Raw genomic sequence first — 19,872 nt, forward strand, 5'->3', positions numbered from 1 at the left:
TCGAAAGGCTAGATCGCATTCGAAATATTTGCTTCGTCGAAAAGTAATTGCAAACTTTTTTTGCTGCTTCCTTCTTTTAACCAATCAAAAGAAAGTTATTGGTGTTTATTTCTGATAGACTTATTACTGAAAAAAATTCAAAAAAACTGATTTTGATTTTAATAACCAAAAGAGTGCTAACATTCACTATTTAAAGTTCGCCACATCTTGTGTTTTGTGAAGAAAAAAGAGATATTTGTAAAAAGGGTAGTTCGCGGAATTTTGCAAGTTCTAACCCCGTGGATGATAGAAACCCCGAGGATGGTTAAAAAAGAAACCTTGTTTTTCGTTTTATTTTATTCTGTTTTATATTATATTTATATCTTTATATTATAGTGTATTATTTCCTCTTTTTTATTTTATATTCTTTGCAATTCCAGCAGTGTTTTATAGTTGCAAATATACATGCTGCAAGTTGGCCATCCTTCTGAATAAATTATCGAAACTTATAAACATTGCGACTACAGATTCTGTGCAACCAACCTTCAATCAGGCAGAAAAATGTAGATTCTGCAATGAACCGTTTTATGCAACCCGTACTGGTTTTTATACGCTTACGCTAAATGATAGGAAAGTTTGCTGAATGATAGGCAATTTCTAGAATGGATGTAGATACTAGGTTCACGTCCGTTTTATATTAATCTCGGTGCGTAAAACACATGCGTTGCACAATTACGCAGCAAACATTGTCGTTTGAACAACACTACCCAGCAAACGTTTTTGCAATAATAAAATAATTTCTAAGGAAACTTGCTGAAAAAAAGAAAAAGAAAATGGCGACCTACATTCAAATAAAGTGAAATATATGCTAGAAGCAAAACGAGTTTGTGTGGCTTTGATCACCTTAGTAGTAGGGCGAGGCAATGCGGTTATGACGCAGGGGTTATGTTATATTAACGCACAATGTTACGTGAAGAAAAAAAAAGTATAGCGAGGAAACTGGATGAACCTTATACTAAACGTCTGTGTGGATGCAACGCGCAAACAAAGTTGCTTACCTCAGATAAAAGACTAAGAAAAAATTCGTTGAAATGGATGCATATATGTCTATTTTTCCTATGTTGTATAATACCTCGAACTTCATGCGCTGTTTTGCCAGCATATATTTGGCCATTAGCTTATATATACAATCAAACAATACCAGTCACTCCACCAATGGTTGTAAATGGCGGAATTCAACAACTTGACGATCGTGGATTAAGTTTTGATGGTCAAACCGGTTGAATCGATGCCGGAGATTTTGTTGGTAAGTAATGACTCAATTTCGATCCCAGGACTTCTTTCTTTTTGTGTATCTAAAAACGAACATTTTTCATCGGACTGTCATTAAGCGCGACGCCGATAAGAGACTAAAAAGCCCGGGGAAGGAAGTTAGAAAATGATTCTAGTACACAGTTTTATATTTTAATTCGTTTTAAAAACTTTAGTCAACATTATTATTATCTACCCAGGATAGCATCTTCACTTCCTAATGTTATCAATGAAGGTTCTGCAAAGAGGAACCTAGTGCATTTGAAGTTCGTTCCCAGTTAAGTTACGAAATGCGTGCAAGCGCAACACTCGCTTAACGAGACAACCGCCCAAGATATCAATCCTATTCTCTTGCTGAACGCTAATCAGAAAGGATTGATTCACACTTTTATAATCTCTAGTATGACTGACGTAGCCAGGGTTTCAGCTCACAAACGTTTTACTACAAAGCCATCACTTTTACCTGCCCCTGGGTGCTATTTACTTTTTATATCGGCAGAAAGCGCAAATAGTGTATTTGGAACCCGAACTCGTTTTATGAGACCAGTTTTGGCGGCGAAGTTGCTCGTGGTATTTTGTTGCGTTGTTTGTTGTCGTCAAATTTGCAGATCTGTTCCCGAGCATACTAAATGCACTGATCTTTTATTCAAACGTTAAACAGTGGACTTTTTTTGCAAAATTCTGACTTTGTTGAAATGTAAGATGCGCGAAAAGATGCCACTCTTTTTTTGTACTTCCGTGATCAATCTAACCAGCTCGCGCGAGGGGACGACGGGGTTGCTTATTTGTACTTTGCCATTATCTGTTCTGTTTAATACACGCCCTCCTTTGAGTTATCTGGGAAAACGTGTAAAATTCTGCGAATCTAAAAGTGAATGTTCCTTGCTGTTAAAAAAACGTTTTTTTACAGTATTTTATTCGGCTATGTTCACTTTCCACTGTATTTACTTCAACAATTTATAATACCGATAAAATGGGTGACTATGATGATTTGGTATTATCAGAAGTGCACATAAATCCAGAAGACCAACCAGTTGATAATGCTTTTGTTTCACGCTTTATTCTGAAAGTTTCAGACGATTTAGTTGAAGATACAAGTTCAAATGAATATTGCACTAAATATGACAGTGATGGTGATGTGATATATAGAAAAGAGTATTTACAACTTCAAGATGAAGTTGCAATAACCATCAAACATCACCATGCTACCCCATTAGATAAAGTTGGAAAGCAAATGTGAAATGGGTCTTTTGTAATGGCTGATTACATTTTGAATAGTTCTGATATTAAAGAGAAATATTGTCTTGAACTAGGATGTGGTATTGGGTTTTCATCCATTGTTTGTGCCATGAAATCTAAACATTTATATTGCACAGATTACAGTGACGAGATTTTACAGCTATGTTCAGAAAACGTTAATTTAAACGAGCTTGCATATAACAATGATGCACCTCTTTTATCTTCTGATGAATACATAAAAATTCGTAATCTGGATTGGTTTGATACCAATTTAAAAGATTTCAACCACAGTGAAGTTAATAGTGTTTTTAACGAATTTCTTTATAAGAATAGTAAGAGAAATGTATCAGAAAAATTTATTTGGCAGGAAAATGACATTTCGTGTCTTCAGAAAACCAATCTAATATTTGCTGCTGACTGTATATACGATGAAACTCTTACAGAAAAACTATTTAATGCAATTTTTTTCTTTGTTTTTTTATCAAGACAAAAAGAGGTTACCGTTTATTTATCCATAGAGAAAAGAATAAATTTCACTATAGAAGATCTAGATGTCGCAGCATCGTCATATATTCATTTAATGCTGATGTTTACACGTTTGAAAAATGGTAGTTTTGGGGATGTATTCAAAGGAAATTGCGTTATCGAAGAAGTCTCACTTACCTTTTCTCAGCATATAGATTATAACCAAACAAAATATTTACAGCTGTGGAAAATTTTGTTTGCAAAATAAAAGTGTTATGACATCGATTTGTTGTTCTTTCATTTCTTTTACACATTTTTTTGAATTATCAATGCTATCTTTAAATATATTTTATTATGTCAATGGTGTAATCCATACGTTTCCATACGGTTTCCATACGGTTAAGCTTAATTGGGAAATTTTTGATGTTTTCTTTGGTAAACATCCCATGAACAATACTTTAAAATATGTTCTAAATACTTGTTTATCAATGCAGGAAAATAATCTATTTAATTTCCTTATAGTCTTCCATTTCAGTCTGTCCCTTTTCTTATGATTACTTATTTACTGTGAAAATCTATTATGCGTTATGACATCAGGCATCCTGCATTATAAAAAAAAACATACAACCAAATAAAGGCTGAACTCAAAAAAAAGGTTGTAAAAATTTTCACAGAAAGTTAGAATTTTAAAAAATACAATAAGCTTCACATATTTGCTTAAATAAATTCCTGATGCTGATTATAAATATGATATGTGTTTACTTTTTATTTGAAATCAAATTTCATTTCACTTTTTTTAGGTGAATGCATTGCGCAGCCTTTAACATGTAGAAGTGGTTTGTCTCTTGGAATGCGTATTAAGCTTGACAATGTTGCATCTGACTCGAAGCAAAACTTCATCTTTGATTCTGGTGGACAAAATGGGAAAGGCATATCAGTATTTTTGCAAAATGATAAGTTTTTTGTCGTAGTAGGTTCAAAAGGATTGTGGCAGGTTAGTACAGTACTGCTTAAATGTAACTTTACCTATAAGCAATAGTTTGCACGAGCTTTCGGTAGTTTAAGAACTTTTGTTGTTATTATTAACCCATATTATTAACCCATTAAACATTAGAGTTCATGTCTTGCACAAGAATCTTTATTTATATTTATTTATCTTATTCTATTTATTGACAAATCATATTTATACAGGAGGTATACACTTCAACAAATGTAATTTAATTAATATAGTGTCATGGGATGGATCTAAGAATTTAAATAACAAGGCTAAGTTTACACACCAATAATCATTTAAAAAAAAGGAAACAAGTTGTACGAAACTTTGAAATTGCCATATTTCTTAAACAACAGTAGGAGGCTAAAAAATTGCCATAGTTTATGCTAAAACAGTAAGAAAACGATACTAGGAGCTTATTAAAAGTTGTGATGTTTTGTTCTAAAATAACAAGAAAATTTCCCATAGAAGCTTTAAAGTCATTATGTTTCATAAAATGACAAGAAACAATCCTACAAAGTTTAAAATTTTCAGTATTTTTTTCCAGAATGAAAAGAAATGTTTCTTCTCAGCTTATCTATCATTGTTTTTCAAGATTTTTAAGAAGTTTTGATGAGGCCAAAATATATAGGAATAAGACAAAATAAATTTTTACGTTAAAAATGAAAACAAAAACACATGTTTCTGTAAATACACTAAATCGCAGGCAATTATAAGTCTCAAAAACACAGAATTAAAAGCGTGTACATCTTTAAAGAAACAACACTCTCTCTAGACAGAATGTAAAAATATATTATGTGTCTATTTGCAAAATTAAATCTTTGCAAATTTACTTTTGTACCATTCAAAAAATTAATACTCGAAACGATTTATTTGTTAAAATTAATCTTTAAAAAAATTTTTTTTAAACTTTTCTTCTTTTCTCCTTCATCTTTATTACAAGCTTTCTTTATAGCTTTTTTACACTTTTTTAAACATTCCGTGAATAATCTCTGCAACCCATTTCTAATTCCACTAATAGCTAGATTAGGATGGTTGACGATGTCAAAATTGGTCAATTTGTGAAATTAAATCAAATTATCTGAAATTGACCTATTCTTAAAAATTAGTCTTTGCAAAATACACTTTTTTTACCTTGCGAAAATAAGTCTTTACAAAAATTAATCAATTTATTGTAACTTCACAAGCATTAATTTTGAATTCCTTTAATCATCTTTTTCTTCGCAATCTTTTCTTCCACATTCATTTTATCCCTATTAACATATTACTTATTTTAATCTTCATCAGCTTTGATAAAACATTATATTTTGGAAAGATAGAATTTTATAATATATTCATTTTAATTTCAGGTTTCCACAGTACTTGAAAAGAATAAATGGCATTTTGTTTTGGCAACCTGGAATGCCACAAAGGGATTATTTTTATTTATTGATGGGCCACTTGTTACTTCATCTAACGACATTCAACCACTGCAAGCAACAACCCGGGAGAATAGTAATCACATCACAATCGGCAAAGCTAACAGTGGAGCTCTCGATACGTTTGGGAAATTTAACATGGAAATGATTGCAGTCTTCAACGCATTTGTCCCTGATGGAAGGGTTTATATGTCTTATTCCTATTCACGTAAGTCTAAAAAATGTATCTGTGTGAACCTTTGCAAATTTTTGCCCAATTTGATAAAATCTCCAAGCAGGAAGAAAATGCATACAAATTATTGCATTTCATTTTTCCAAATTTATGAAAAATAAACAATTGCAAAATTTGATTTATATATACTAAGGAAGTTACTATTCCAAATACATTGTCTACTTCTGCATGTTTTGTTTTCAGTTTTTTTTTCCAAAAAAATGGAAGAGCTACATCCAAGTTAGTAATAACACTGTACAAAACATAAGAATCAAGGTTATCCTTTATATAGATACCTAGCAGATCTTCAAAAGCTGTATCAAAATTTTTCTTGTGGTTTTGACCATTTTTTTGCTTAGAATATGTAAACTTATAAGAAAAAAATGTTTTCAGACCATTTTGTATGTCTTTAGCGCCTGGTCAACAAAATGGTAATATTCGTTATTTCAATGCTCGCTTCATAAACAAAGGAAAAACGGATGTTCGAATATTCCCTGATCGTGGTGTTAAAAGACAAATTGGTTATGGTGTGGCTAAAAAATCCTCGACCTTGTTAGAGTTTGTGCTGAGAGAAGGTCCCTTGCCATATGGCATGGATTTCTTGGTACGCAACAATGATTCAAATGTTATTTTGAAATTGAATGACAAAGAGTGGATCCATGTTGATGCAGCTGATGATATTCAAGTTGTTGCTGAAATTACAATCACAGATGGTATTGTTTGGTTTTGTTTCTTCTATTTCTTATTTGGTTGAATATGTACTTCTTGTATTTAGGGTTTGTCCCTATCCATATTGTTGTTTATATCTGATTAAATACCGATGCTTGTGTTTACATACTTACTTACTTACTAATATATTTTTATTCCAAGAGATTTTCGTTCAAGGGTTTAATGTGATGTCTTTACGCCGGCTCATTATTAGAATTTAGATTGCAGATGTTGCTTTAATTTTTTCGTTTAGACAAAAGTCATAAAAATGGTTTTCTCAACAAAGGGCATTATCCCCAATTTTTACCCAAAGAATGAGAAAAGACCAGGAACTGAAAAGTTAAATAAATCTGGAAGTGAGTCGTTAAAAACTGCAACTCAAAACAAAAATGGAGGACATCAAAGAGATCAAGTTGCATCAATGGTGGTGGACGCCATGCTTACTCCGATCAACACAACTATGTCTCCTCCACAGGTGACATCGTCAAGCAAGAACACTACTGTGTCTTCGATAAGTAAACTATTGTTGAAATCAACCAAAACTCCTAGTCTAACAGAAAGTACAAAAAGTATTAAAGAAGCAAAGTCCCCAGCAAGCACAACCACCACCACTTCAGCAGCAGCAGCAGCAGAAACCACTACCACTGCTACCACCACATTACCCACTACTACCACCAATACTACTACCACGACAACAACAACAACAACCACTGCAGTCCCAATTATGACAACTACGTCAACACCTGATGTAAAACCTGTAGAAACAAGTACTAGTACTCCTCCAGAATCAACAACAACAACGATGAAGACCAAAACAACAACAACAGAGGTTAAAACAACACCAAATACATCCACTCTGTCCACTACTAAACAAGTTACTGTAGCGCCTGTGATCACAACAACGAAGAAACAGACAGCATTTGTTACGCATACTATGGAAAAGGTTGTGACAGCGGCTCCTGTCACAGAATCAAAAACGAAAAAACCATTGGAGCTGACAACTAAATTTCCTTTAAGAACAAAGCCGTTACCAGAAAGTGGACTTTCTAATTTAGACAGTGATACATCTAATAAAGACAAAACAGCTGAGGGCAACAAAAGTAGTGGATCTAAGAATACCGAAAATAAAGAATGGTCACATTCTCTTACTGAAGTTGGGGACTCTGGCTCGCATAGGCCTGGCGAAGGAAGAACCGACACGTCTAGTTCAGAAGAAGAGACAAAGCCGGATCTTGTTACAGGAACATGCCTTACCTGCAAGCAAGAGAAAATTGTGATATCTTCAGAGCAGAACAATAATGAAAGTGCTCTGGACAACATGAAAGTTTTGAGCTCTTCCCATGGAAATATAAACACGAGTTCAGGTAGTAATGTTACTGATCTGTCAAAGGAAGGGATTAGCTCTACTTCATCAAAGGAGGAAGGGAAATGGGAACAACAGCATGTAGAAAAGGGAACTGAAGAGAAAGAAACAAGTGATAAAAAACTCAACATTGTGCTTAAACCAGAAACATCAAATGAGAAAGGCAAGAAACCTGAAACAACCTTGACCCCACCGAAGGACACCAACGTTGACCTAAATTCTAAAGAAGAAAAAAAAACCCAGCACCGGTACCACAAATCCACAAGTTGGTAAAGAGCAACCACCCCAAGCAACAGGACAAGGTGAATCCTCAAATAAACAAGATAAAAAGCTAGTGGTATCTACTAGTCAGGAATCAAAGGGTTTTTACCAGAACGGTTCTGGATCACAAATCAACAAACCAAGTAAGAAACCAGATGTTTCTGAATCTAAGCCTGTGGTAACAAAACCAGGTCAGGAAACATTATCAGGGACATCCACTGGTCAAAATATTTCTCCTACACCTTCTCCCCGTCCTAGTAGCATGCCTGCAGGAACTCCAGCTAGCACTACCGAATCAAAGCCTGACAAGGCAGTCTCCAAACCAAACGTACCCGATTCTAAACCGGAACAGGTGGCGACAAAACCAAGTCAGGAAACATCAACAGGAACATCCACTGACCTAAATGTTCCTCCTACACCTTTTCCTCATCCCAGTGACATACCTCCAGTTAGTCAAACGACAAAACCAATCGATTTTCAGACACCTGTGGCAGAACAAAGCATCCACCCTGGTAATATTCCAGGAACCCCATCCACAACACAGATACCTGCAGTATTACCAGGGGTTCAGACACCCTCGCCTGGACCAGGGCAGCGCTTAGTAGCCTCTACTGAACAACCAAAGCTACCACAACTACCAGTGCCTGGACAAGGCATATCTTCTTCCTCTACTTCTGCTGGAGGTTGGACAGGTTCATCAAGTGTTCAAGTGGGACAAAGTGGAAATACAGGCCAAGGAGGTACTATTTCAATACCTGTGGATGTACTTAGTCAACTTGGAATAGGAAGTGGATCAAATGTACCATCAGGGTAAGGTCTGCAACCTGGTGACACATCTCAAACTACCAACACAGGCGGATCAATTCAAACTGGTGCAACACAGGGCAACAATACAGGCGGGTCAGTTCAAACTGGCAAAACACAGACTGGCACAAGCTGGCGGTTTCAAACTGGAGATTCACAGTTAGGAATATCTCAACAAAGTGGTTGTGTGCAATCTGGTGGGGCGCAGTTGTGTGCTGGAACGCCACCACCTGTCGTTACGACCACAACACCCAAGTTGTTGCTAGAATCATCCACCATAAGCGCCACCACCGCTACCACCACAACCACTACGCAAGCACCTACAACAACCACTACCACAACTGCAGCCACAACAACCATCATGGAAAAACGCACAACCAAGCCTATAACATGGCGCACCTCTCCGATACCAACAACGAGAACTAAGCACAAGATACATCACAAACCCCTCACCCACCAATAAAGTCTCCACAACAGTAAGGAAAACGAAGAAGCCTACAAAGTCTAGAGTAACTTATCCGAAACCAGTTATCCCAAGTCGAGCTGGTGGAAACGACTGTCTAAATTTTCCAAATTGTAATCCTTCGCTACTTGGAGTTAATTCTAATGGCAACGTTTCTGGAGAGATGGGCGTGGCCGTACTTACACCACATCCAAACCCTGGTGGAAATCCAAATCAAGCAGACATTTATAACGTTTACCAACAGCTGCCTGGTCAAACGCAAACTCAAGCCATACAAATAGACGAACTTACTAAAATTAATTTTGGTGACATGGGGAAAAATAATCACAATAATAAACCTGTTGCGGCAACTAAAAACATGAATGACTGTCTAAATTTTCCTAACTGTAATCCTTCAGTACTTTGAGTTAATTTTAATGGCAAAGTTGCTGGACAAATGGGCGTGGCCGTACTTACACCGCATTCAAACGGACAACAGTATACTGTACAGAATCATGTTTTTGACGTGAAGAGTCCAATTGTTGCTGTGGTGGTTTCAACCAACGTCCTATAGCTCCGTATAACCAAAATCAACATTTGCCAAACAACGTGCCCACATTGAGTAATATTATACAAGGCGGGCAGCAAGTGGGTTATTTCGGTCAAAATTTTTACCCACAAATCACTGCTTAGACACAGCAGTATACACAGCAGTACCAAGGAAACAACTTCGGTATTCTTGGAAGTCCACAAGTTTTGAATTGGAGAGACGCGCATCTTAAGTCGCAGTCTAAAGATGGTAGCGAAGCTGTTATGGACGACGAAATGTTAAACTCGATTAAAGATATTTCGAGCGGGAATTTGATTTACACGTCCAATAACGCAAAACTCGATAATATATCACCCGGAAAACTATGGAGAAACTCAATGTTAATCACCATTAATAAAGGCTTACCCATCATGAAGTCAGAACATTTTGTTACAGGTAGGCCGATACATAAATTCATTTTTTTCATGACATTAAAAAAAAGTACAATCAGAACTTATTAAATGTAATGTGTTTCTTTTTCCCATCTACTTTAAAAAACACTTCAGTTAGTTAGTCACCTCTTTATCTAATAAAATTTTTGTAACATAGTCAGTTTTTTCGATCACGACATAGGTAAATAATTATACAATATTTTAGAATAATGTTTTTTCTAACAAGACGAATTTGAAACATTTTGAATTTAGTGCGCTAAAAAAGGTCAAGCAATAATTGGCGAAACACTTAGCCGACAGAAAACAAAGCTACTAAAAATGGTGGTCGATAAAAAAATTAAGTTGATAAAAAAATGATTCACTTAGATTAAAAAATTTTTTTTATGACCAATGAAAAGCGTTAACTGAAAATTAGCAAATTATCGAGCATAAATTTGTTTATTCGTTTACTTTTTGGTGTATTTATTTGTTGATTTGTTTATTTGTTCATTTCCTTACTTCGTTTTCTATGTTAGACAAAGAGGAAGACAAAGCGAGAAATCTACCCTCTGCTGGATCAAAAGAAACGTTATCAGGATATACTGGAGCTACGCTGTTGTTGAATGACATTGAGAAGGGCATCATCAAGTCAAACCCTCCTTTGAAAACACACGGCAACATAAGAAAGTGGCAGGGCGGTTTGAAATTTGATGGAAAAACTGCTTGGGTCAATGCTAATATACTCGATGGTAATGACAAATTTTCTTTTATTTTTACAGTATTATAGTAGCAGTCATTTTGATTTTTTAAATAACGCCTTACCATTATACTTTTTCAAGTAACGCCCCACTTATTAAAACGCCTTACTTATTAGAACGCCCTAATTATTTAAACGGCCCAATTATTAGAACGTCTCAATTATTAAAACGCCCAAATCTTTTTTTCCTTTAAAATATATCTTTATTTCTTGTTTCATTTTCCATCCTTTGCTTTTTCCTGTTATATTTATCTTCTTCACTCCTATCATTTTTCATCATTTTTCATCATTTTTCATCATTTTTCATCATTTTTCATCATTTTTCATCATTTTTCATCATTTTTCATCATTTTTCATCATTTTTCATCATTTTGCATCATTTTTCATCATTTTTCATCATTTTTCATCATTCATCACCATTTTTCATCATTTTTCATCATTTTTCATCATTTTTCATCATTCATCACCTCCTACGCTGCTGGTGCTGCGTTTAAACACCATTTATGAAAGTCTAAATATTTCACGCTAATTTGGATATAGCGCCCTCTTTAAAAAATACATAGGTTTGAAAATGCAAGGGGGTAAATTTTAAAAAGTAGCGAGGAGAAGTAATAAATAGTCTGTTTTTTTAATTTTTGATAATAAAAGTATTTCGTCTAGCCTCATCTTCAGAGTCTATTGCCTGAAGCCGCTACACCCGGGGCGAATTTCATGGGGACGAGATTGACCTGAAATATGTGATACAAAATACTTAGCAAACGGGCTATGATTAAATGAGGCAAATGTTTAGTTTGCTTCGCCTCCCCAGATTCGTTTAGTATATTTTTGTATGGTCGTTAGGTAATACCATCATACCAAGTCTGTTAGAGACGGTTAAAATTATTTTCTAGTTGCCTACTTGGCGCATCCTTCGTTAGCTACTGATGGCTTTGCAATTGGGTTCAAGCTCATGTTCGACAGCTCGATCGTGAATATCTCGCTACCGAAATACATCCTTGATTCAGGGGGCACGGATGGACAGGGTGTGAGTGTTTTTATAGACGATGCGAAGATGTTTGTCATCGTGGCTGACAGTAAAAAAATGTGGCAGGTAGGAATGTATATGCTTTGATAGATGTTTATTTTATTCTCATTGTTTAACCCTTATAACATGGTTTGTGTATTCGAAGTGTGGAAACGTCCTGAATTTACTGTTACCCACTTTGTTTATATCGAAACTAATCAAACTTTAGGATGACAACTATCTGTTGTGTACAACATGGTATAGAATCCCGCGAAGTGAGGAAAGTCTTAAAGATTGGAGATTCCTGTCATTATTTTTTGTGAAAAAAGAGCAAAAAAAATTGATCACTTATTTTACGATTTTATTCTATTCAAGGAGGTTTATATTGGTATGTGCGTCAAAAGAAAGTTTTTTACGGCCGCGCGTAACTGACTTTGTAAGAAATAACGGCCGCTAACACAGACACATTTCTTTAACTCGAAAAGGCTTCTTTGTTCAACTTTTGAGTTACCGTTAGAACCACGTGCTAATAAAGCATCGGCAACCTCGTTTCCAAGGCTCTTTAGATACTTGCCATTGTTTAAAAGCGAATAAGAGCCATGAGAACGAGATTAAAACTTTGCGTTAACTTTTCAGGTGAGCACAACTTTGTATGCAGACGAATGGATGTACATAATGTTCGGATGGAAACAATCAAAAGGTCTCTACCTCTACATCAACGGAATGAAAAAGGGTGAAGATGCCACACCCACCCAGAGCACCTCCCCAGATGTTAAATCAAATGACGTCATCATTGGTGCAAATCGGAAACAAGATGTGGATTCTTTTATGTTAATGTACATCGCTGCAATTGATATTACCCCGAATTTCCCCGATACGAAAGAACTCTTGGAGTTTTCTCCCCCGGTTTTCAAGCCGCATTTTGTTTTAACGTTCTCTTCATTAAATGGTGACTCCGTTCGAAACTATCCTGATTTGAAGGCGCATGGTACAGTGAGGGAGAGCAGGGGAGTGTTACAGTTTGATGGTGTTCATGCATTTTTACATGACACTGGTAAATTTGCAGGTATATTATCTGATTTATTATTTTTTTTATAAGAAACAAATTTGGCAAAGAAACACTAGTACGGAGAGTTCTTTTAAATAAGAAGAAGCCATCTTCCAAGATGGTAAAAAAATTTATTAAAATATTTGTGAGCGATGTACCTATATAACAAGCAAAAAAATTTTCGTTTTATGTACATATTTTTTCCTGAAATTTTATAAAATTTTTTTCGCGTCTAATTCACACGAAGGTAGATTCTATTGTTATAATTGCTAATTTTTCTTTATTCTTTCTTGTACATTTTCTTACTATGATGCCCAGCTTGGCTTCATGTTGCCCTACATTTACCGTTCTCATTTCCATTTATTTAGACACTTTTATTATGATGCCCAGCTTAGATCCAGCTGGCCTAACATTTACCGTAAAGTTCAAGTTCAATCGAAACATGCTTGATGCAAAGGACGAGAAATTCATATTGGACATTGGAGGGTGGCTAGGCCATGGTGTGTCATTGTTCGTTCATGACAGCCTGCTGACTGCTGTTGTCGGAAGTACACGCGTCTGGGTGGTATGTAGCTACACAGTTATTGTACCTTCGCCTCAAGAGATTTTAGCCTCTTGCTGTCTCCTCCCATTTCAAAAAACGCAACGAATCAGCATTTTTCAAGGCACGCCTTACTAAGGGATAGAGTACTAGCTACGTCTGAAAATAATTTAACAAACAAAAGAATCTACCTTGTTCATGGAATTCAGGCTTGTGGTAGCGAAAACAACGATATAATCTTATAAACACAGTACTCTTTTGTTTCTTGATTTTGAATAACTTCTCAACGGTCAATAAAGCGGTACTAAAAAGGGTGAGCTTTAATATATATTTTTCATGAAAGGGCAACTGTTACTGATGTTCGCATGAATGAATTTATCTCTTTGAATTCATTTCTTTGCTCAATGACCACGCCTTCTTTGCGCGATTAATATTATTTCGTTTATCTTACTCGCCGTTTTATTTATTAAATTTGGATTGTTTATAGATGTTATGTGTACTTAGCGCGTGTAACATCTCAAAATGAACCTCTTTTGGAGTGAGTATACAAAAAAGTTCACCCTTGTTCCCAGGGTTTTTTGTCTTTTTGATTTCACATTAAGAAGGCAAAAAACCCTGGGGACGAGGGTGCCCAAAAGGTGTCATATTTTAAATAACTTTTAATTCACTAAAACTTTTTGATGCATTAATGTATATATTTTCGAAAGCTTATATGATTTTCTATATAAATGGTATAAAAATTATTAAGAAAAATTTGGTTTAATAGACACGGATAAAAAACTTAGCCTTTGCTACAAGTAAGATCTTCTTTACAAAACTAATAAATTCTTATGATTCCTGTTTGCTTTTAACATCAATCTAAAAGTGATTTTTAAATTTCAATAGGGCGTTTCGTCTCCAAACTAATACTCAATCGACTAAATATGTCGAAGCGTAGTTCTTGTTGTCAATAATTATTTTTGACATTTTTGACGGGTTTTTTTCCACAGGTTCAAACACCTGACTCCTCGTTCACATCATGGTGCTTTGTTTTGATCACGTGGCGTGACGATATGGGATTATATTTGTATATAAATGGTGCGCTAGTAGCGAAGAAGAAATCTTATAGATATCTTATTCAAGAATACAAACCTTTCGATAGCCTTACTGTTGGTTGCAGTATTCTAAAAAGTGCTGCAAGTTTCGGTAGATTCCAGTTAGCAATGATTTCGTTTTTTCCTACGTACACAACCATTGATGAGCTGATGAAGTTTTCGCCTCCACTTGTTTTGAGGCCGACGTTTGATTGGTTCTTTATGCTGCTGCAGAACAATTCAACTCTGACGTCACCACCGTTAAAAGTAAATGGCGACGTAAGATCGAATGAAAATGGACTAACGTTCGACGGAAGAAGTGGGTGGTTAAATGCTGGTAATTTGCAAGGTAAGTTTAACCAAGCCTCTTTGGTTTTTACCATTCTCGAATTTCAAAGCGACTTTCTTTATAGTTTGATAAATAACAATTTTTTAAAAATTATACACAGCTAAAGCAACAAATGCAATAACAAACCTTGTATTGATACCTTGCACATGCAAACAAAGTGATAGAGAAAGTCACGTGTAACAACAATGTCACGTGATAAAAGCAAGTCAGGTGTTATGAATATATATTCCACGTACCATTAAACTGACAGAATATTTACTTCTTAAACTTACATCCGCTGTTACTCCGCCATGTTTTTTTTTACAGACTCATCGGAAGAAAGCGCGGAAATTGTATGCGAACACTACCAGAAAGGGATCACGTGTGAACTAGGTCAAACAATAAAAGTGGCATACGCCAACTACGAGCGCACATCAGAAATTCCATGCCAAGGAAAACGAAAGTACATCACGACGAGTTGTAAATCGAAAAAATCTTTAGCAGTCGCAAAGTCACTTTGTAATGGCAAGAGGGCGTGTCGTTTGAAGGCGTTAAATTCTGTGTGGGGAAATGCTTGCCCGGGCGTCATTAAATATTTAGATATTAGATATCAATGTATTGGTGACATTCAACAAGATGGAAAAGCCCAACATGGAGGTAATTACGCTTTCTGTTTATACTTTAGCTTTGATTGTGAATAACTTTTTTCTTTTGTAGAGAGGTGAGGTTTGTTTAAAAGAAACACGCTCTTGATACAGGCGTTTGATTCATGTATCAAGCTCCACATTGGCGTTTTTATTTCAAGTCTTTTTTGGCGTTATGATATTAGAATAATCCTTAATCGGAAATATTTTATTTCTGTTTTTTGGGGACACGTTTAAGTACTAAAACCTCTGGCAAGACCTGAGACGAAAAATATTGTTCATGTGTAGAATGTTTATAAATTAGATTTTCAGATTTTATTCATATTTTCTTAAAAGTTACTTCTAAGGCCTCCGTTTTCAATATCACCCTCGTCCCCAGGGTTTTTTGCCTTCTTGACATGAGAGACGACTCTTTCATATCAAAAAGATAAAAAGTTCTGGGGACAAGGGTGATGTTGGGATATTCGCCAGAAATGATTGTTTTGCCGTTTGATACGTATCACATCACAGTGTCTGCTGCTGAATAGAAGACAGAATCCTTTTAATCCTTTTACTGTCGAAACTACCTGCTCTGACTTAGAACAAGTAAAAAGCCCTAAATGTTGATTGGTTACTGAAAACGAGGCTACTTTGTTGACCAACTGGGTACATTCAAAAGCCTAATCTTGTAATTTAAAAAAAAAATAATTTCATACTTGACTGATTTAGAATTTTTAACCTAGGTTACATTGCGAACGCTTAATTACATTTCCTTAAAATCTTTTCATAGCCCACTTCTTGACCAATCCATCCTTGACAAAGAAAGGTATTACTATCGCCATAATAGTGAGGCTAGATCAGGAAGTCGAAAGATACGTCAAGCCGCACTATCTAGTCGTTTCTGGTGGTAGTCAAGGCAGCGGTGTAGCCGTATACTTGAATCTGTTCTGTGAAATATCCACAAGAAATAAAACCTGGAGTGTAAGTGCTTTTTGGATAAGCTTAAGAGGAAAAAGTTTGGCGAGATATTTTAAAGTTTTGTCGAAATGCACCACATAAAATCCACGCTAAATTTGAACTAAATTCATCAATTCCTTCAAATATTGAAAACCAATTTAATTTTGAGAGCAATTATTTAAGTGACCTTTAAAAGATTGACATGTTCTCATTCTTCTCAGTCTTATCCTGGTTTTTGCTAAAAAAATTTTTATCTCATCACCTATGCGCAAAAAAATTAGTCAAGTTTCTTGTTTCTAGCTTAACACACCAGTTGAAAGTGATGATTGGTTGTATATTCTCCTAACATGGAGCAAAAGTCAAGGAATGGTGTTGTATATTTACGGCGTTATTCGAAGTGTGTGTATTCGTCCGGAGAAAACCGTGCAAACCAATCAAAACAAAGGCGCGGATATTTTAGCGATTGGTAAATCAACAGCCAATGAAAGCGATACTTTCGCTCGTTTCCAGATCACTTTGTTTACAGTTCTGAAAACGTTCACACCAAAGAGCGAAAGTTTTCGCACTTTTGCGTATTATGTTGGTAGAGCAATTACGAATGCTTTTGAAAGTAAGCGAGTCGTTTTTTAAACTCGTGTTTTTGCTCGATTGTTGCAAACGACTTCAACCGATATAAACAATGATTGTTAAGTATGATGTAAATGTTTTGTTTGTGAGAAATAAAATGAGGCCTGTGTGTTAAAGATCTGTCAGATTATGGGTGAAGCATAAAAAAGTTGTGCTATTGAGTTAGATTTTAAAACACGTGTATCTTATTTACAAATGCTGTGACAACCATTGTTTCAATTTTTATTCTTTTTTAGCTGCCTCGATGAGTCAAGAAACTGTACTAATATGCGAATACCAATCGAGAACAATATCTTGTCCAGCCGATCAAGTTATCGAGATTGTCTTTGCCAATTTCGGCCGTACCTCCTCGCGGCCGTGCGCTTGGGGAACTCACCACCAGACGAATTGTACGTTACCGAACGCCATTACGACAGCGAGAGAACGTTGCAATGGTTTGAATTCATGCGAGTTGATTGCGAAGAATTCTATGTGGAAAGGTAACCCGTGTCCTGGAATCATCAAATACGTCAAAGTGAAGTTTATTTGTGATGAAGTTGGTCCAGAAGGTATGGCGGCGTAATAATTTTGTGTTGTGTTGGTGTTATTCAAATAAACTATTTTCTGTCTTCGTGGCGCCGTTTTGAAATTGTGTAACTTTCTAAAACAGTCTTGCAAGCCAACTAAAATCCAGGAAAATTATATAGAAATATATGTTCAAACAGGGAAATCGGGAAATGTGAGTGAAAAATCCAGTCCTGTGTTTTTCAATTTTCAATTTTCGATTCGATCCCACGGCCTATAGGGTTTTTTATATGAGGACGAAATACGCGTCTAATCCTTATCAAAAGACGCTACAGGCCTTGGGATCGAGGTTGTTCGATTTTAATCAATGTGAACATGAGATATCAATCATCTTCGGCTTGTACCTAGGGTTTCCAGGATTTTGCAGAGTTAGGGAAAGAAAGAGTCCAGGGTGAGCATGTGGTGTTCTATCAAGCTTATTACTGCTCTTCTTGTATGTGTCGCAAGATATTTTTGTTGTTGTTGTTTTTAGCCGTGACTAAATCATCATACATTGGCAACGAAGATCCCAACTCACTTGTGATACCATAAAACGTGTCATTTTTTACCCAAAAAAAAGTTTGACTTTGCAAGATGACTTAGGAGACCTAGGGTTTAAGTTGTAAACATTGTAAAAACAACAAAAAAGTATATAAGATGTTGCTATGGAAACAAGACATCAGATCGAACAGAAGTTGTAGTGTTCGTGACAACCTGCAATAGAAGCGGTTGTCTTCTTAAAACGGCGAATTCATAACAATGAAAAGTTTTCGCGCAATTCGAATGTACTATCAGTAAATGCCATCACAGATCCTTAGTATAATATTAGTTGATTATTTTTGTATATTCATGTAAATTCACAGATTGATGGACGACAATAAAAAACATTTTACCATTGGGCGACAAATATACGGACCCGCAGTTATAATATTACACTGTATATTATATATGTTTAAAAAATAAAATATTTAGAATTTCTATTTAACCACCATTTTTTTGGTTTGTTTTTCTGTTATTTTATATTTTGCTAACCATTGTTATTTTTTCCACTTTTCATGTAAAAAAAGCTTCTCGCGTGAAATGTCCAAAAATAGATGACTTGTCAGTGTTATATTATACGGGCACATTCTTGTAGGTAGGACCGTAGAGGGTTAAATAATTTTTTAAAAGCACAAAATCTTTTTTTTTTAACTATATTTTAACCATATATAGGGGAGTACAGTTAACTCCCGGTAACTTAGTCTTAAAAAATGAGGTTATAGTTAAAGCGACGTCGAGAAACAATTACCGGGAATAAAAAACTGACATTTATCCAGTCCTCGATTTCCTCTTCTCGAGTAAAAAAGTTCATGTTATCCAAAGAAATAAGTCTCAGGTAACGAAATGGGTCGAGTTAATAACGAATGTTCGAGTTATCCGGGGTTCGAGTTAACCGGAGTTTTTTATAAGGAAGTATTACGAAAGTTCAAGGGATCCACGGAAATAGGTTGAGATAATAATAATAATAATAATAATAATAATAATAATAATAATAATAATGTATATTTATAGTGGCAGTCCCCAGAATAATCTCTCAGCTTTTAGACAGTTTCAGATTTTTTCCACTGGGGGCCACATATAATTTCGAGTTATCTGGTGTTCCATTGTCGTCCCCAGAGTTCTTCGAGATTAAAACATCGAAAACTTCCGAGGTTTATCTTCATGAGCTCTGGGGTCGAGGATGCTGGTGTTCGAGTTTAACCGGGAGGCAACTGTATTTCTTTTTTAATTGGATTTATTCGACTTCCATGGCCGTTGTTTATATTTTCTGCCTACAGGAGTAAGTGCGCATGTAAATGGTCCCCCTCAACGCAAAAATCAAAACATTTTGCATGAAAAGTGGTCTATAAATGGAATCTAGGCACTCGCGGCAATCATCCTTTTTATTTCAAATCTGAACGCCTGAATATGTTTAAAAGCACCGGTATTTTCTCTGTAAACATAAAATTTTCTTTATTAATGTGTTTTCTTTTCCGTCAGCTATTACTTATGTAAAAATTCTGTCAAGAAAACAGCGGAATACCTCGGAAAGATCTTACAGGACAGAGGATCGACCCTCTAGGGCTTGGATGAACGGGAAGCACTTCATGGAAGGATCCATTTAGTCTGTGAAAATGTCGTATCCAACATTGTCGTATTCTTCCAACGACATCTGACACACAACGTTAAGCAATTTAT

General features: G+C 35.5%; 3 protein-coding genes and 1 pseudogene across 3 annotated transcripts; all 4 read left to right on the forward strand.

Annotated features, from left to right (window-relative positions):
• The first annotated feature begins 1,992 nt into the window (after positions 1–1,992).
• LOC130629849 (methyltransferase-like protein 22) lies at positions 1,993–3,798 on the forward strand (annotated as a pseudogene).
• LOC130629700 (uncharacterized) lies at positions 3,793–6,514 on the forward strand. The gene is made up of 3 exons (XM_057443006.1): positions 3,793–3,988; positions 5,338–5,614; positions 6,031–6,514. Exons 1-3 carry the CDS (start codon positions 3,845–3,847, stop codon positions 6,369–6,371), a joined length of 762 nt encoding a protein of 253 aa, XP_057298989.1. The 5' UTR covers positions 3,793–3,844; the 3' UTR covers positions 6,372–6,514.
• A 79-nt stretch (positions 6,515–6,593) lies between these two features.
• LOC130629850 (mucin-5AC-like) lies at positions 6,594–9,622 on the forward strand. The gene is made up of 4 exons (XM_057443217.1): positions 6,594–7,957; positions 8,037–8,737; positions 8,804–9,124; positions 9,219–9,622. The coding sequence occupies exons 1-4, from the start codon at positions 6,594–6,596 to the stop codon at positions 9,620–9,622; spliced, it is 2,790 nt and encodes a 929-aa protein (XP_057299200.1).
• A 375-nt stretch (positions 9,623–9,997) lies between these two features.
• Positions 9,998–18,646, forward strand: LOC130629699 (uncharacterized). The gene is made up of 11 exons (XM_057443005.1): positions 9,998–10,180; positions 10,692–10,904; positions 11,803–12,002; positions 12,552–12,981; positions 13,332–13,528; positions 14,494–14,926; positions 15,233–15,562; positions 16,319–16,509; positions 16,786–17,095; positions 17,349–17,660; positions 18,149–18,646. Exons 1-11 carry the CDS (start codon positions 10,009–10,011, stop codon positions 18,205–18,207), a joined length of 2,847 nt encoding a protein of 948 aa, XP_057298988.1. The 5' UTR covers positions 9,998–10,008; the 3' UTR covers positions 18,208–18,646.
• The last annotated feature ends 1,226 nt before the right edge of the window (positions 18,647–19,872 follow it).

The sequence above is a fragment of the Hydractinia symbiolongicarpus genome, chromosome 2 (assembly GCF_029227915.1).
Source record: "Hydractinia symbiolongicarpus strain clone_291-10 chromosome 2, HSymV2.1, whole genome shotgun sequence".
Lineage (NCBI taxonomy): Eukaryota > Metazoa > Cnidaria > Hydrozoa > Anthoathecata > Hydractiniidae > Hydractinia > Hydractinia symbiolongicarpus.

Bases quoted from the DNA above. Each gene is read 5' to 3' on its own strand.
- LOC130629850 (XM_057443217.1), top strand. From the start codon at position 6,594: ATGGTTTTCTCAACAAAGGGCATTATCCCCAATTTTTACCCAAAGAAT. The intron at 7,958-8,036 runs GTAAAGAGCAAC...GGTATCTACTAG, and splicing joins TACCACAAATCCACAAGTTG to TCAGGAATCAAAGGGTTTTT. The intron at 9,125-9,218 runs GCACAACCAAGC...CCACCAATAAAG, and splicing joins AACAACCATCATGGAAAAAC to TCTCCACAACAGTAAGGAAA.
- LOC130629700 (XM_057443006.1), top strand. From the start codon at position 3,845: ATGCGTATTAAGCTTGACAATGTTGCATCTGACTCGAAGCAAAACTTC. The intron at 3,989-5,337 runs GTTAGTACAGTA...TTTTAATTTCAG, and splicing joins GTTCAAAAGGATTGTGGCAG to GTTTCCACAGTACTTGAAAA. The intron at 5,615-6,030 runs GTAAGTCTAAAA...GTATGTCTTTAG, and splicing joins TATGTCTTATTCCTATTCAC to CGCCTGGTCAACAAAATGGT.
- LOC130629699 (XM_057443005.1), top strand. From the start codon at position 10,009: ATGGACGACGAAATGTTAAACTCGATTAAAGATATTTCGAGCGGGAAT. The intron at 12,982-13,331 runs GTATATTATCTG...CCATTTATTTAG, and splicing joins TGACACTGGTAAATTTGCAG to ACACTTTTATTATGATGCCC. The intron at 16,510-16,785 runs GTAAGTGCTTTT...TCTTGTTTCTAG, and splicing joins CAAGAAATAAAACCTGGAGT to CTTAACACACCAGTTGAAAG.